The sequence below is a fragment of the Phocoena phocoena genome, chromosome 1, assembly GCF_963924675.1.
Source record: "Phocoena phocoena chromosome 1, mPhoPho1.1, whole genome shotgun sequence".
In the NCBI taxonomy this organism is placed as follows: Eukaryota; Metazoa; Chordata; class Mammalia; order Artiodactyla; family Phocoenidae; genus Phocoena; species Phocoena phocoena.
Window position 1 is genome coordinate 32579187 of NC_089219.1, and position 18448 is coordinate 32597634.

General features: G+C 42.5%; 1 protein-coding gene across 2 annotated transcripts in view; it reads left to right on the forward strand.

Annotated features, from left to right (window-relative positions):
- The first annotated feature begins 390 nt into the window (after nt 1-390).
- The window catches only part of ZMPSTE24 (zinc metallopeptidase STE24), a 45391-nt gene continuing 27333 nt past the window's right edge, over nt 391-18448 (forward strand). For both annotated transcript variants that reach the window (XM_065888311.1, XM_065888301.1), the window contains exons 1-3: nt 391-513; nt 2495-2641; nt 9795-9881. In XM_065888311.1, the coding sequence (XP_065744383.1) occupies nt 391-513; nt 2495-2641; nt 9795-9881 (357 nt within the window). The remainder of the gene's footprint in view (nt 514-2494; nt 2642-9794; nt 9882-18448) is intronic.

Below are 18448 nucleotides of genomic sequence, written 5' to 3' on the forward strand. Positions count from 1 at the left end.
GCGGAGAGTCCGCGGCTCTGCCAGGCCCAGGAGGGAAGCCGGACCCTCAGCAGGAACACGCCGTGGAGGGGAGGGGAAAGAATGTCGGTGCAACACAACTCAGGGGATCAACGGCTGGCGGAGGTCGGAACTCGGACTGTGGGCCGGAAGTGAGGAAGGCGGAGCTGATCCTGTTCCTGCAGACACTAGGCGGCCCTAGGGAGCGTCAGCCGGGGGAAGAGTGTCTGTGTAACACTGCGGGCTGAGCAGAGGGCGTGGGATGGGACGGGTGTCGGTATAGGAGCTCTCGGGAGGGACGGATATCGCTGTGACACTGCGGGGATGCTCTGAGGGGACGGGTGTCGGTGTGGCACCAGTGCTCGCTGAAGGAGCCGGCGGAACGGGGTGGTCATGGGGATGTGGGCGTCGCTGGACGCGATGTGGGAGATGTCGGCCGAGAAGCGTATCTTCGGGGCCGTGTTGCTCTTCTCCTGGACAGTGTATCTCTGGGAGACCTTCCTAGCACGGCGGCAGGTGAGCCTAGACAGGGCCCACCTGACCCCGACACCCGGCCAGCTCTAGGCCAGCCTCGGTCTCGACTCCAAGTCCCTGGATGATTGCTGCGGCCCCAGCACCGGCCTCGACCTTATGGGTCCCTACTGAGCCTCCTAACTTGGCCCGATGATGGGGTAGGCCTTGAGGGGATCTGGTGCTTCAGGACGTTTCCCGCAACGTGATCATGGGCCCCAGGCCGCTTAGGGTCTGGTGAAAGGGAAGGCAGGGCTGCCGCCTTTTCAGGCCTGAGCTCTTGTACCTGCCCCACAGCTTCCTAAGGATTCTCGGGCCCAGACTTACTTCCTTTATTTTTGGCAGCAACTCATAAACCTTCAGAAAGAAGATACTAAAATTTTATAATCACAACTTCCCCATGATATTTGTGTCATGCTCAGCCACAGCACTGGGAAGCCATTTTCTGAAAATGAAGATTTCTCAGTCCTTCCAAAGACCTGAACTCTTTTCCCTTTAAAAAATAAAAAAGAAAGAAAAAAAAAGTGTATATTGTTGTTTTTGCCCAAAGAACATTTTCTTAAAGGCTTCTGTATTGTTTTTATTCAAACAATTAAACCGTAAAGTAGAAAGTGAAAGTTACTTAATAACAGTTCCCTGGAGATAATCACAATTAACAGTTTGATGGATTAGAGATATGAACTTTATTTATTTATTTATTTTTTTGGCCGCACCATGTGGCCTGCGGGATCTTAGTTCTCCCACCCTGGCGGGCAGTAGAAGCTCGGAGTCCTAAACACTGAACCACCAGGGAATTTCTGAGATCTGAACTTTTAAATGAGATAGATTTGAAGTTTAATTGACCACTTTATGGCAGTCTTTCACTGCTGGTTTTCTTCTGTGTTGGCACTGAATCAAGTCAACTGTAATGGTTAGGAAAACCTTTCTTTTTTTAACTGCTGGAACCTATTCCTTGAGCACTACAATCTTTTTCCTCTGCAAATTTCTCCTCTCAGATTACATTCTGTATGAATCTTTAAATTGAAAATTAAAAAATTTTCTATATCTGTCATTGTCTGGGTTATATCTAGATTTCTTTTTTTAGTCCAGGATATTCAAAGAGGTGTTAAGCTGTATAGCACTAGGTTTTCTGACTAGCTCTTAAGACAGCTTCATTAGTACAGAATGCTGTAGGCCTAGAGAAGATCCTTTGCAGAAAGTAAGCACACAGTATGTACTGTCTAAATTGGAGATGGGGTATTGAACATCTACCTACTTGTCTTACTTTAATAATAAGCCTAGTTACAGGAACTACTTTTCAATAATGTCTTCTTTCTTCAGTTATGCTTTCATGTAATGCCCTTTATCAAGTGTTTGGTAAGGTATCCAATAATAAATAGAGAATAGAGATTTATTGTAAAACCATTGTAGAAAATGCTGTCCATTATATTGTTTGGTATCTGTTCTCTGTATTATGTACCATGGGCTGAAATTACTTTCTAGAATTTGTATAACGAGAAAGTTTGTCTTTCTTGAAGACCTGATCTGTTTCTGTCGTTCCTCAAATTTCCCTTAATTTGTCTTCTAGAGTCAAATTTAATGACTAGCCACATTATCTGTTAAAACTCACGATTAGCATATTTACTTTCTTCTGTCCATGAATTTAGTTTCTATATTATAGGATGTATGCTATACCTGGAATGAGTAGTACTCTTTGTAATGTTACAATTTTGGTTTACCTCTGCAAACCAAAGTGTGTGACAGCTTTGATTTTAATTTCACCTAGTCAACTAGTTGCAGGTTCTCTCATGCTTTTACTTTCCTGCACAAGTTGTTCTAGTGGTCAGTGTACTTCATCAAACGCAGTATTTGTGTATGTATAAAGCAAATTCAACAGGCTTAAGTGACAAGTTAATGTTACAAACCAAAGTTTGATCGTAAATGACTTGTAATAAATAATGAGTTAGCTTGACTGTTTCCTTAAGGTGTTTTCTTCAAAATATTTCAGAGACGGATATATAAAACAACAACTCATGTACCACTGGAGTTAGGACAGATCATGGATTCAGAAACATTTGAGAAATCTCGACTGTATCAGCTGGATAAAAGTACTTTCAGCTTCTGGTCAGGACTCTATTCAGAGGTTGAAGGCACTGTGAGTAATTTACTTCTTGGGGAGACAGTCTGTCAACTTATTTAATACTTTGGAATGTTTATTTTCATTTTTGTGACACAAAAGAGGGTACACACCTACAAATCCCGGAATGCTTTCTTAACCTTTGTTATTGATGGTAATGAGTGTGGAGCAAAACAGGCAGAAACATAACTATTTAGGCAGTTGAAAGCTGTAGAGTATGATAACTGTCACCCTGAGGCCAGGTATGAAAAATAACTTTTTAAAAAATATTTATTTATTTGGCTGCGTTGGGGCACGTGGGATCTTCATTGCTGCGTGCCGGGTCTTCCTTGCAACGCGCGAGATCTTTCAGTTGCAGCATGCGAACTCTTAGTTGAGGCATGTGGGATCTAGTTCCCTGACCAGGGATTGTACCTGGGCTCCCTGCATTGGGAGCGCAGAGTCTTACACATTGGACCACCAGGGAAGTCTCAAAAACGAACCTTTTGTTGTAAGTTATTCTTGTAGCAATCCCAGCTCCTCTTCCTGCCTCTCAACTCTGTAACCTGTCCTCTACATTGTAGCCCAAGGAATCCTGAAACACGATTCTGATGATGTTATTCTCCTATGTAAAACCTTTTGCTGGCCCGCTGTTTCCTTCAGAGTAAAGTCCAAATTTCTTGGCGTGCTTTATGAGATCCTTTTGACCTGGCAGTTGCTTACTTGAGCCTCATCTTTTTATTCCTTCCCCCAAATTCTTTCCGCTTCTTTATTGTCCATCTCATACCCAGCTTGGTTTCTTATGACCTTGAGTCTTTTCACATGCTGGTATCTCCGTCTGGGGTGCCCTTCCTCTCCCACTTTGTCTCCACTCTCTCACTGGGGCCGGATAAATCCCTACTGTTCCATTAGGATCCAGCTGAGACATCATCTCTTCTAAGAAACCGTTTGAAACTTCCCCATCCCTCAAGTCTGGATAAAGTAGCATCCCATCATTATTCCTATCAGAGTACTTAGCATATTGTATTGAATTTGCCTGTTTAGCTGACAGACTGGTAGTTCCCTAAAGATAGGGTACTTTAAAGTCTTGTTCATCATTTTATACCTAGTACCTGACATATAATAAGCACATAATTCATATGTATTGAATGAAATAATGAGTGACAGATAATTTTTACTTAGTAAAACAGGGCCAGTCTTCCCCCATGCTAAAAGAAGAGAGGCTGTAAAGTACAGAGCCATGTTTCTCAGTCTTCTTTTCATGATCTCCCCTGGCCCCTGACCCTGGTACCTTTTTATCCAATTTTCCTAGTTGCCCCTCCATGAAATTTTAATACCAGAGATATACTGTATGTCTGTTTCTGGTGTGTGTGTGTGTGCGTGTGTGTGTGCTTTACACATAAAATGAGTAAGATTCCCCCTGCCACCACAGACCAGTTCTTGGTTTTCTACCCCTAAGAACAACTGAAAGTGCATGGCATTGATGTTGAGAGCTGACTCTGAATTCAGGTGGTTTGAGTTTGAGTCTCAGCTGTACCATACCAGCTATGAGACCTCAGTCAAGTCACTCAACATTTCTGTGCCTCGGTTTTCTGTTAAAATCGTATGGTAATAATAGTTCCTCATTCATAGTGTTGGCGAGAGGACTGAAAATTAGTTAATATATGTAGGATGCTTAGAATAGTGCTGGATCTGCAGTAAGTGCTCCAGAAGCATTGGCTATTGTGTTTTTATTTATTTTTGGCTGCATTGGGTCTTCGTTGCTGCGCGGGCTTTCTCTCGTTGGGGCGAACGGGGACTACTCTTCGTTGCGGTGCGCGGGCCTCTCATTGCGGTGACTCCTCTTGCCGCGGAACACAGGCTCTAGGCGTGCAGGCTTCAGTAGTTGTGGCTCGCGGGCTCTAGAGCGCAGGCTCAGTAGTTGTGGTGCACGGGCTTAGTTGCTCCTTGGCACGTGGGATCTTCCTGGACCAGGGCTCGAACCCGTGTCCCCTGCCTTGGCAGGTGGACTCCCAACCACTGTGCCACCAGGGAAATCCCTTGTTGAAATTTTTAAGGGCTACAAAATAGTGCAATATAAAGTGATATAAACATGAATAGAATCCAGAAGTTTATATTAATGAAAAATGGGTATATATTCTTTTTAAAAAATAAACTATTTTTTAGAGCAGTTTTAGGTTGACAGCAAATTTGAGCAGAAAGTACAGAGCGTTCCCATATACCCCATGCCCCCACATATGCGCAGAACTCTCCCACTGTCAATGTCCCGAGTCACAGTGGTGCATTTGTTAGAATAGATGAACCTACACTGACACATCATTATAACTCAAAATCCATAGTTTACATTACCATCGCCTTTGGCGTTTTCCATTCTATAGGTTTGGACAAAAATATAATGACTTGTATTCACCATTACAGTGCCATACAGAATAGCTTCACTGCCCTAAAACTCCTCTGTGTTCTGCCTATTCATCCCTGCCTCCCTGCTAATCCTCGGCGTCAACTCATCTTTTTGTCATTCCCATAGTTTTGCCTTTTCCAAAATGTTATATAGTTGGAATCATATAGTTTATAGCCTTTTCAAATTGGCTTCTTTCACTTAGTAATATGCACTTAAGAGTCTCCCATGTCTTTGCATGGCTTGACTTTATATTCTTTTTGAAAAAATGCTCTGTCATAATTCCTCCAGAACTCTTTTAGGTCCCTCAGTACCACTAAGAGAAAGATTCCTAAATTGATAATAAGGTTGTAGGTACTTTCACCGTAAGCATGTTTGCTGTAGACAGCTTTGCTGTAAGCATTTTCACCACATAACCAATTGACTGTAAGGCAACTTTGCAGTAAAAGATAAAATAATGAAAAATAACAGAGGGACATTAAAAAGGACATAAACATGTAAAATGAATAACAAAATTAAAAAGACTTTATTGCAAAATACAAAACATTTGAATACATTTAAAATGTGTGTGGATTCATGACAATACTGCACAAATAAGTGATTTTATTCTGTGAATTGTACCTAAGCACTTGTCTTCCAAGTCTTCTGTTCATAGTATTTTTTTTGTTGTTGTTCATAGTATTTTATACAGTTTTTTTCTTGTTGATTTGTCTCATCGTTCAGCATTGCACTTTTTCTTTTTTGCTAAAACTTCTTCCTTTGTTAAGAGAAGTATCAGTTTTCAAATACTAGGAGGCATATTTGTAACTGAGCACTGTATTGCATTGTGAAAGCCTCTATACCATAGTTCGTTCTTGGTATGTAGTCAAATATCCACTGATAGATGTTCCGAAGCTCTATGGGAAATGTGGGTTCAACTTTCCACCTTGGAGACCTCTTTCTCCTCCAAAGTAGTGTGTTTCAAAGTAAGAAACCAACTCTTGGGGCAAATCATCTGTCAGCTCAATAAAGCCATCAATAACATCGCTAACTGGAGGATATACTAACCAGTTGAAACCAAACTGTCAACCCCAAAACTGTCAACCAGTTATTTTATCTTTCACAGCAAAATTTCCTTACAGCCGTTTGGTTATGCAGCGAAAATGTTTGCAGCAAAGTATTTAAGGCAAAGAAGCTTATGGCAAAGATACAGACATGTAAAAATAATTGAGATTGGCTACCATAATTGCTTCCTCACTTAAAGAGAAGAAACTGGCTGTTTGTAGCTTTGTTAAATGATTACAGAATTGTCTAGTTAGTCACAAAATTTGCATTGACAAATATTGAATACTAAGACTAGTGTGGTTAAAGCAAAGACTCAGAGAAATTAAATGGCTTGCCCATATAATGGCCAGGTGACACTCACTGCTAAATGGGAGAACTGAATTTCAAACTCTGCTCTTCTGAGTCTTTAAAATTACACAGAAGAAACCATTTTTGAAACTCTAGGGACTGCAACATGAAGGTGCTAAATTTATCCTTGGGGAATTAGTAAACTACATTTTCCATTAGATAGGAAGTATTTTGTGTTACTTTGAAATCCTGTTCTGTTTGAAAACAATTTCATTAATTCCTATTTTGTGTTGATTAAAATTAATTGGTTTGTAAGCTTTGGTCACAAAGAACAAGTGCAAAGATTAATTTAGACTTTTTTTTTGCCATGGTACTTTCTACCTGAGGGAACATAAGAGGCCCTTGTGACAAATTACAGATGCCACTGTTCACACAAATGTGACAGAGCACCCAGAGGTAAAATGTCCCCCCTTTCTGAGACAAACTTTCCTGATATCTCATAGGTGTCAATGAAGAGCCCTCTCAAGAAATGGAATGACCGGGGAGTAGAGTAGGGCAGAGTAGAAAAGTTCAAATTACAGCTTCTCCAATTTCTGCTTGTTTCTGAGTCAGCGGTTTAGCCTCTTTGAGTCTCATTTTTTCTCCTCTTTAAGATGAGAAGAAGATAGATATTAAACCACATTTCATATGTTTTGTGGCAGGGACTGAGTAAGATAATGTAATGAAGCAATTAGTATAGTACTCAACACATAGCAATTACTTAGTCACTGGGTTTCTCTGGGCAAGTTACTTTAACATTTCTGAGTTTCAGTTGCCTTATCTGTAAAATCGAGATGACTATGCTCCCTGCCCTGCCTGCTTCTCAAGACTTCAGTGAAATAATATATGTGGAAGCACAGGACTTGTTTTCGCAGGCATCATTAGTTCTTTTTACAGGACATCCTATCAATACAGAGAAACTTTACTGTTCACCGTGTTTTGTTTTTTATTCCCCAAAGCATGCTAAGCAAGTTTGCAATAGCAGTTTCCAAATGCATTCATAAATGCATTCAAAGTTCATATTAAAGGTACCCTTGATACTTACTTAAAAGCTGGACTTTTGGAACTTCCCTGGTGGCGCAGTGGTTAAGAATCCACCTGCCAATGCAGGGGACATGGGTTCAAGCCCTGGTCCGGGAAGATCCCACATGCCGCGGAGCAGCTAAGCCCGTGCGCCACAACTACTGAGCCTGCACTCTAGAGCCCGCGAGCCACAACTACTGAAGCCTGAGTGCCTAGAGCCCGTGCTCTGCAACAAGAGAAGCCACCGCAACGAGAAGCCCGCACACCACAACGAAGAGTAGCCCCCACTCGCTGCAACTAGAGAAAGCCCACACGCAGCAAAGAAGACCCAACGCAGCCAAAAAAAAAAAAAAAGCTGGACTTTCAATAGTAGGTGTTCGAGCCTTTCCCCCAAAGCATTATAAATCCTTAATTCTGCATTATTTATTAGTATTGAGAATAGGATGAAGGAAATGCCATCCCAAGTCAATTAGTTCAACAAGTGAAGCATATACCACATACAGTGGTGCCAAAGCATGTCTTCTGGGAAAACAGTTTATATCCAAGATTGAGTTAGTTAAAGTAAAGTGGAAATAGCTGGATGTAGAGTTAAGGGGCCTTTAAAAAGGCAGTCTATTAAAACAGTGATTTTCAAACTTTGGTGTACATCACATTTAACTGGAGACTGACTCTTAGGCCCCACTTCCAGTTTCTGATTCAGTAGTTCTGGAGTGGAGGCTGAGACTTTTCATTTCTAGCATGTTCCCAGCGACGCTGATGCTGCTGTCCAGAGACCATATTTGCGACCCATGGTATTGTATCAATCCCCTGCATACTGGTAAAAGTCTAAGAGATGAATAGCATCAAGTATGAGTGTGATTGTGGGGAAATAAGAATGCTCAAGTATGGCTAATGGGAGTGTAAATTGATGTAAACACTTTAAAGAAAAAGCTGATAATGCCAAATAGAGTTAAAACTCACCATATATTGGTCTAAAAAGGTGTAGAGTGTAAAAAGTAAGTTGTAGAATGATAAATACAATATGATGTCATTTATATGTGTATATATATATATTCTTTTTTAAAAAAAATTTTTTTAAATAAATTTATTTATTTATTTATTTTTGGCTGCATTGGATCTTCGTTGCTGCGCGTGGGCTTTCTCTAGTTGCGGCGAGCAGGGGCTACTCTTTATTGTGGTGCACAGGCTTCTCATTGCAGTGGCTTCTCTTGTTACGGAGCACGGGCTCTAGGTGCTCGGGCTTCAGTAGTTGTGGCATGCAGGCTCAGTAGTTGTGGCTCGTGGGCTGAGAGCGCAGGCTCAGTAGTTGTGGCGCATGGGCTTAGTTGCTCCGCGACATGTGGGATCTTCCCGGACCAGGGCTCAAACCCGTGTCCCCTGCATTGGCAGACTGATTCTTAACCACTGCGCCACCAGGGAAGTCCGTATGTGTGTGTGTGTGTGTGTGTGTGTGTGTGTGTGTGTGTGTGTGTTTGTATATATTCTTAAAAAGCATATGTAAACCACTTTATTATTTATGGATACATATATAAAAATGGAAAGTAGATTGGAAGGACACCTAAGAAATATATGATAGTGCCCAAACCCCTCAAAGCCACAAGGAACCATGCCTGAACGGATGGGAATATTGTACTTCTAACCAAGGAGTGTGATCACACTCCGGGGCTCCACAAGTGAAGAAACAGTGCGTTGACTCCTCTGGGCAAAATGATTCCACGAACTTGGTATCTGTTGTGAGAAGCCGTGTTTTGTAAGCATGTATTCTTTTCACATTTTAAGAGCTGCTCCCTCGTTCATATGTCTTATTGGTTTGGTGAATATCTGTGTTCGCTTTATCTGCCCAAGACAAAGGGTGGTGCTGAGAAAGTGTCTTACTCCTATTGTACCCTGACTCCTACCTCAGGATTCACTTTTTCCTGACCCAGAGAAGGCTCTGATAGCTCATTCTGTCCCCCAACATGGTAGGTGGGCATGGCTCTGTACTTATACCGATACTAATACTTTGTCCTAACCAAGAGGCTATTTCCTTTCAAGGAAAAGCCAGCTATGGAGCCGTAAAGCCTGGCTCAAATTCCATTTCTTTCACTTGTTAGCTGTGGGATTTTTGACACGTTGCTTAGCCTTTCTAAGCTTAGTTCCTGATTATTAAGGTCTTTTGACAAAAGTTTTTTTTTTTCTCTGAACAGCTTTATTGAGGTAAATTAACAAATCATACAGTTCATCCATATAAAGTGTACAGGCAAAAACCTTTTAACAGTGTAAACTTAGTATCTCAATTGGTTTGTATCTGTCTAAATGCATATTTTATCCTAAATAAGATCTGTCTTTTTTTTTAATGTACTTTCATATGATAGTTTCTAGTACTGCTTCAATGTGACCAACATGTGCTTTGTTTTATAGCTTATTCTTCTCTTTGGAGGAATCCCTTATCTCTGGAGACTCTCTGGGCGGTTCTGTGGCTATGCTGGCTTTGGACCAGAATATGAGGTATGTCATTCATTAGCATATATTTGTCAGTCTTTCTTTTTCCTTGGCCAGCTTTCTACTAAAGTTAATTTTTTGGCTCCTACCGTTATTAGGCTTCTCTGTCTCTGCAGTCCTTGTTGACCTGTGTTAGCATAATGCAAGTTACTGTAGCAAACCCCAGCATTTCAATGGCTTATTACAGTAGTTTATTTCTTAATCACATAATAACCCAGTGTGAGTATTTTGGGTGTCAGCAGGTGACATCTTTTATGTGGTAAGTCAGAGACCCAGTCTCTTCTTATATGGCTCTGCCATTCCCTAAGTGCCCCTAAGTTCTCTGCATCCAACAGGCAGATGGAATGAGAGGGTGGAGAAAGAACATCCTCTTCTTAACTCTCTTGGCTCCGAAGTGATACCTGTCCTTTGCATTCACATTTCATTGGTGAGCCAGTCATTTAGTCTCAGATGCAAGAGAGCTGAGTGATGTAGTCTCTGGTAGGCAGCTGCTTCTTGGGAACAACTCTATGAAAGGGGAAGTATGAATTATGTTGAACTCACGCTAAGCAGATACCCTGTGCCACACATGCTTAGCAGATACTTTCAACAGAGACAGAGAGTATACCTCTTAGAATCTCCACTGAGCTGCTTGAGTTGACTGCCCACTCTTCCAGGAATTCCAGTTATTGGAATCAAAGCCTTCGACCTGAGACTTTCTGCCTGTAACGGATGCTGGGACACTGCTTTTGACTTTTTCTTGGAAATTGCCAAGTCTGTTCTCTCCTTCCTGATTGTTTATTTGAAATGATGGGTCTTATCTATACATGTAGGTACCTTGGGCTTTAATTCAGCTCATCCTGTATCCCTTTTCTGTGTACCGTTTTCTAAAGGAGCCAAACATCTTTAAGACCTCTTCTTCCTGTGATATCTCTGTATCTTCATAGACTCTGTCCTGACCTGCTATATGCGCTGTTAGAGTTTAACTGCATGTTCTCTGTATTGTTTCATAAAAAATTTAAGGTGGTTTTGTATAAACATGACTGGCTCCTATTTTAGTTCCCATCTTCAATGTCACTTTCTCAGAGAGGCCTTCTCTGACCACGCTCATCTAGAATAGCATCCCTCTGTCACTCTTCTTTTTTTTTTTCTCCCCCAGCCGAGCCACGTGGCTTGTGGGATCTTAGTTCCTCAACCAGGGATTGAACCCAGGCCCTTGGCAGTGATAGCGCACAGTCCTAACCACTGGACTGCCGGGGGATTCCCCCTCTGTCACTCTTTAGTGAAGCATATCACCTTATTTTATTTTCTTTATAGAGGCACTTACCACTATTTGCATTTATCTTACTGTTTATTCGTTTACTTTTTATCTGTCACCCTGACAAGACTTTTAAGCTCCAAGGGGACAGAGACCTTATATATTTTCTTCACTGCTGTGACTTGTGCCTAGAACAATGCCAGTCATGGTGTAGGTACTCCATAAGTATTTGTTGAACGAATAAACCCAATTTATATACATACATATAAAAATATTCCTTATGTTAATGGGACATATTTTATATAATGTTCTGAGACATTATTTTTGTATTTAACAATGCTTTAGAGATCTCTTCCTGTCTGTTTATATAGATCTTTGTTTTCTTTAATGGCTGCATGGTACTGGCAGTCCTCACTCTGCACAGTTCTGATATACACACATTTCACTTACCATGGTTTAGTTAGTAACACCAGTCTCTCAGCAGGTTCAAATTTCAGTTACCACAGTATGTTACAGGCATAACTGCATAAAGTACAAGTTCCCTGCTAGCTCTTCAGTTCACAGATCACTGTGCAAATAACAGATGCTCATGCAGTGACCAGTCGTGTCACTCTTCAAATTCTGCTTCACGTCTGCTATTCAGTGATTCGGAGCGTGCAGTCGTCTTGCCTCCTGGTCTCCCGGCTATACATCCACATGACGTTTTACAAAGATGGATCACTGAAAGAGGGAATTGGCCAACAAAGATGAAAGTGTAGCAAAGAAATAGAAGATGATAACACTGGAATTTAAATTCAAATCTAGGAACTTCCCTGGCAGTCCAGTGGTTAAGACTCCACGCTTCCACTCAGGGGGCATGGGTTCAATCCCTAGCTGATGTACTAAGATCCTGCATGCCGTGGGGCGCGGCCAGAAAAAAGAAAAAGAAATTCAAATCTAATGTACATGGTACAGAGGAAACAGCTGACCACATTCCCACCTGAAACAAGCTTTTTTGGTTTTTGTTGTTTCATAATGTATGAAGCACTAAAATGCCCTTTCCCTGGATCCTCACCAGTACTTATTATATACATGATTTTTAACTTTTGCCAGTCAGGGAAAAAATGTTATTGTGCTGTTATTTCATACAACTTATTGAATGGAACTTGTTGAATGGAAAAGTCACTTATGAAGCAACATAAGTAAGTAAAAGTGTGTGTGAATATCCATACAGATTTTTAATATAACTAGTGTCCTGGTGATGAACATTTAGATTGGTTCAATCTTCCTTCCTCCCTCTCTGCCTTCCTTCCTTCCTTTCTTCCTCCGCCTGCCTCCCCCAGCTCCCTTCCTTCCTATGTTGGGTCTTCGTTGCTGCACGCGAGCTTTCTCTAGTTGTGGCGAGCGGGGGCTACTCTTCGTTGCAGTGCATGGTCTTCTCATTGCAGTGGCTTCTCTTGTTGCGGAGCACAGGCTCTAGGTGCTTGGGCTTCAGTAGTTGTGGCACACGGGCTTAGTAGTTGTGGCACACAGGCTTAGTTGCTCCACAGCATGTGGGATCTTCCTGGACCAGGGCTCGAACCCATGTCCCCTGCATTGGCAGGCGGATTCTTAACCACTGAGGCACGTTACGTTTACTGTTCACTTTATTTCTATTGTTATTACATTGTAAAATATAATGAAATAATTACACAACTCACCATAATGCAGAAACAGTGGGAGCCCTGAGCTTGTTTTCCTGCAACTAGATGATCCCATCTGGGGGTGACGGGAGACACTGACACCCGAAGTGTGTTGCTTATGTCCATCTACTCTGTGATCTCGTTTTGGCTGCTGTCACTGCAGAAAACCCTGCTTCACAAAGACAGGATGTTGGAAATGGAAGCAAGCTTTTCAGTGCATTTGTGTCAATCTCAGGATATTCCACCTTGATTTTCATCCAGAATGTATGGAGATTTGAAGTTGTCTTAAACACACTTTTAAGGCCACTGTCATTTACGATCTCAAGCAGTTGATCCTCTTCTGGCACAGACAAAGTTAGTTCACCTGGCTTATTCACAAATGGGTTGCAGATCCATTCCTTGCCAGTTCGGGGGTCTTTTGTGGTTGGGAAGTAATGCTCAAACTCTTTTGAAAGCTGAGATAAGTGATCATGCACCAGCTGGGAGAAAGAAAGCCCTCGCTCAGTCTCTTTCAAAATCTCTGCTAATGTTTGAAACATGTCAGAAATCCTAGTGTTCACTTGTCGACCCCATGATTCCAGTTTGGCTCTGAATGCAGCCACTTCATCTGTCGACTTGAGCACAGTTGTTCTCCCCTGAAGTGACAGATCGAGTTCGTTGAGCAGGTTGAATATGTCACACAAGTAAGCAAGTTTTGTGACCCATTCTGTGTCAGTGAAATGTGCTGCCAGTGGGGACTGTTTTTCTAAAAGAAATTTCTGGAGTGGCTCTCGTTACCTCAGAAACTCTGGCCAGTGATCTACCTTTAGAAAGCCATCTCACTTCTGTGTATAAGGGAAGACATGGGACTTCCTTGGTAGGCTAGTGGTTAAGAATCCACCTTCCAGGGCTTCCCTGGTGGCGCAGTGGTTGAGAATCAGCCTGCCAATGCAGGGGACATGGGTTCGAGCCCTGGTCTGGGAAGATCCCACATGCCACGGAGCAACTGGACCCGTGAGCCACAATTACTGAGCCTGTGCGTCTGGAGCCTGTGCTCCACAACAAGAGAGGCCGCTATAGTGAGAAGCCCGCGCATTGTGATGAAGAGTGGCCCCCGCTTACCACAACTAGAGAAAGCCCTTGCACAGAAACGAAGACCCAACACAGCCATAAATAAATAAATTTAAATAAATCATATCTTTAAAAAAAAAGAATCCACCTTCCAATGCAGGGGACGCGAGTTTGCTCCCCGGTCAGGGAACTAAGATCCCACGTGCTGCAGGGCAACTGAGCCCTTGCGCTGTGGATCCCATGTGCCACAACTAGAGAGAAGCCCGCACGCCGCAACTAAGACCCAACTCAGCCAAATAAATAAAGAAAAAAATATTTTTTTTTTTTTAAAAAAGGAGAAGACGTGTGTGCTCTGCATCCATCTCCTCACAGAGCTGCACGAACAGATGTGAGTTAAGGGCATGTCCTTTAATGTGGTTGATAATTTTAATCACATCCTGCAAAATGTTGTTAAGTTCAGGTGACATTTTTCAGCTAGCCAGCAGTTCTCTATGGATGACACAGTGCGTAGACTCACATTCAGAAGTGACCTTTTTGACCCGAGTAGTGAAACCAGAAAGCCGTCCAGCCGTGGCAGCCACTCTGTCCATGCATATACCGACACAAAATGACCAATTCAGTTTTCCTGATATGTAATCATTCAAAGACTTGAATAGTTCCGCAGCTGTGGTGTTGGTTGGCAACAAAAGTGCACATAACATATCCTCATGCACACCTTCCTGAAAAATATATCGCACAAAAACAAGCATTGTTGCCTTGTTGTCAACATCGGTAGACTCGTCAACCTGGATTGCGTACCGTGGTGACTCATTAATGCTCTCTAACAATTGTGCCTCAATATCCTCTGCTATTTCATCAATTCGTCTAGTTATGGTGCTAGCTGAAAGAGGAACACATGCCACCTTTTGAACTGCAGCCTCTCCTAAAAGTTCATGACAAATGTCCTCAGCAGCAGGCAGGATCAACTCTTCACCAGTAGTAAAGGACTTCCTAGCTTTAGCCATGTGGTTAGCCACTAAGAGTGATGCTCTCGGTGCAGACACATTTGATGAAGCGGTGGCCTTCAATAATTGCTTCTGTTCTTCGTGTTCATGGTTTTTTTCCTTTGAAAAACTCCAAACGCTTGTCTTTCAATGCAGGTGCTTGGTCTCCATGTGGTGAAGCAGTTTTGAAGGTTTCATGGCTTCGTTGGATAGCCGGTGGCCACATATTATATAAAGCAGGCTTGGAGAATGTGAATCCTCTGTTGCAATGAACCCGTAATTTAAGTAGGACTCTTGGTGTTTTCTTTTAAATGTAGCTTTCTTTTTGTTGGCAGTCTTAGAGTCTTCTGCTGTCTCATCACTGGGTCTTTCCCCCTTTCCAAAGAAGCTCTCCAGTGACGTTTGTGTTTTTACTCATCCTGGCTAGGGTTAGCCTGTGGGCTTACCAAAACTGTGGCTGAGACAAGTACGCAGTGTGGGAAAGAGGCATGGATGGAAGTAGATAAATTAATGGGCGGGCCACGCGCAGACTAAAACGTGTCGGATTCTGACTTAAAGCCTGCCACTAGATGCAGCTGTACAATTGAAGTACATCAACTCACTTACCACAATAAAGCTGCCACCAGATGCGTAATTGTCGCTTGCCACTCACTGATAGGGTTTTGCCATGAGTCTGCAAGCAATTGATTTACTATGGTCTCTGTGCAGTCAGACCTCTCTGCTAATGATAATCTATATTTGCCGTTGTTCTCCACTGCTAGCATCACTGCCTCAGCTCCACCTCAGATCATCAGGCATTAGATTCTCATAAGGAGTGCACAGCCTAGAGCCCTCACATGCACAGTTCACAGTAGGGTTCACGCTCCTATGAGAATCTAATGCCGCCGCTGATCTGCCAGGAGGCAGAACTCAGGCAGTAATGCGAGCAATGGGGAGCGGCTGTAAATACAGATGAAGCTTCGCTCGCTCCCCCACTGCTCACCTCCTGCTGTGTGGCCTGGTTCCTAACAGGCCACAGACCAGTACTGGTCTGTGGCCCCGGGGTTGGGGACCCCTGTTATAGAGCCATTATGAGCTTTTAAAGTAGAGAAGTGGAGTTTTAGATTCATCTGGTGTGTATGTAGGATAGATCGAAAGGGGAGGGATTGATATTAGGCAGGGGGACCATTTAAGAGGCTGTTTTACTGTTTAAGGCAAAACAATTTACAATGCTCTTGGAATCTTAGTGTTTTTTTTTTTTTTTTTTTTGCGGTATGCGGGCCTCTCACTGTTGTGGTCTCTCCCGTTGCGGAGCACAGGCTCCGGACGCGCAGGCTCAGCGGCCATGGCTCACGGATCCAGCCGCTCCGCGGCATGTGGGATCCTCCCGAGCCGGGGCACGAACCCGTGTCCCCCGCATCGGCAGGCGGACTCTCAAGCACTGCGCCACCAGGGAAGCCCCGGAATCTTAGTGTTTTAAGGAGGGAATAAGCCTACTGATTGGGGAATTAGACTTCCTGTTCATCTTCTTTAAGAAGAAAAATGGTTTATTGATAGAATTATTCATTTAAAATGGTATTTATGCATAAGACAAGTGAGATTAAGAAGAACTCAAGTTATCTTAAATTAATTCAAGGCTCCATACGTAGACAATTTATATGTTAGTGCAGAAGGAACTTGAATTTATGGCATACGTTGATAAACTAGGGAGAATGGAGAATGTTTCAGAAGACTACAGGTGAGCAAAATCTAGACTTTCAAAAGGAGAGAATGGTACATTCTGTGCAGAATGCTAAACTTGATAATCAATGCCTTATCACAATTCTTCAGTGAATTATTAAAGAAGAGATGTATGAACTTTAAAAAAAAAGAGTAGAGGGACTTCCCTGGTGGTCCAGTGGTAGAGAATCCACCTTCCAATGCAGGTGATGCAAGTTCAATCCCTGGTTGGGGAACTAAGATCCCACATCCTGCAGGGCAACTAAGCCCGGGCGCCACAACTACTGAGCCCACGCACCTCAACTAGAGAGCCTGCGTGCCATAAACTACAGAGCCCATGTGCTCTGGAGTCTGTGCCACAGCTAGAGAGAGAAAACCCACACACCACTACAGAGAAGCCTGCACACCGCAACTAGAAAGAAGCCCTCATGCCTCAACGAAGAGCCTGCGTGCCACAACTAAGACCCGATGCAGCCAAAAAAAAAAGAATAGAGCCCAGGTATAATCCCAGAGCAGCTTGTGAAGGGCACATGATAAAACATTTTATAGTTAATCTGAAAGACTAAAGACAGAGAAAGAGCCAGAAAGATTCTGAATAAGTAAAATAATGAGTGGTAACTTTTAAATATTAAAATGTATCATAAATTTTAAATAGTGTATTGGTACCAGAAACAGGCCTAACTAAGTATATGTAATCTTGGTATCTGATAAAGGTGGCATTTCAGATTGGTGAGGAATATATAGGTTATAAATTTTCTTAGGACAACTGAGAAAAAAATAAATTCCAATTTTATATCCTCCAAGAAAAAGAAAGACTTAGATGAATTGAGTATTTAAATATAAACAAAGATACACTGACAATACTTAAACAAAAAAAAACTATACTTTTTTTAAACTTTTTATTTGATATTGGAATATAGCCGATTAACAATGTTGGGATAGTTTCAGGTGCACAGAAAAGGGACTCAGCCATACATATGCATGCATCCATTCTCCTCTAAATTCTGCTCCCATCCAGCCTGCCACATAACACTGAGCAGAGTTCCCTGTGCTGTACAGTAGGTCCCGGTTATCCATTTTAAATATAGCAGTGTGTACATGTCAATCCCAAACTCCCTGACTATCCCTTTCCCACTTCATTCCCCCTAGTAACCATAAGTTCGTTCTCTAAGTCTGTGAGTCTGAAGAAACTATAAATTTTAATATCTAGAGTTTTTAATTAATTAATTAATTAGTTAGGCTGTGTTGGGTCTTCGTTGCTGCGCACGGGCTTTCTCTAGTTGCGGTGAGCGGGGGCTACTCTTCATCACAGTGCACGGGCTTCTCATTGTGGCAGCTTCTTTTGCTGTGGAGCACAGGCTCTAGGCACGCAGGCTTCAGTAGTTGTGGCTCGCGGGCTTTAGAGCGCAGGCTCAGTAGTTGTGGCGCAGGGGCTTAGTTGCTCCACGGCATGTGGGATCCTCCCGGACCAGGGCTCGACCCCATGTCCCCTGCATGGGCAGGCGGATTCTTAACCATTATGCCAACAGGGAAGTCCCGAAAGAACACTTTAGAAAAAATTGAGTACCTCAACACCAAAATGGGCAAAGGCAGAAATTCGTATGATCATACAATACATGAAAAATATAAATCCATGCTGACAATCAAAGAAATGTGTTTTAATACAACAATGAAGAATCGAGGAGTTGTGCTTCTTTCTTTGTTTTGGCCTATCATATCATATTGGGTAAAAAACAGTTAAAAGAATCATAGGACAGAATTGTTGAGGGATAGGGAACTAGTCTCATGGTGCTGTCAGACTGAAAACTAGTATAGTTTTTCTAGAGGACACCTTGGCAGTTTGTATCAAAAATCTTTTAAAATTTAAGTTTGACACCAGGGCTTCCCTGGTGGTGCGGTGGTTGGGAGTCCACCTGCCGATGCAGGGAACACGGGTTCGTGCCC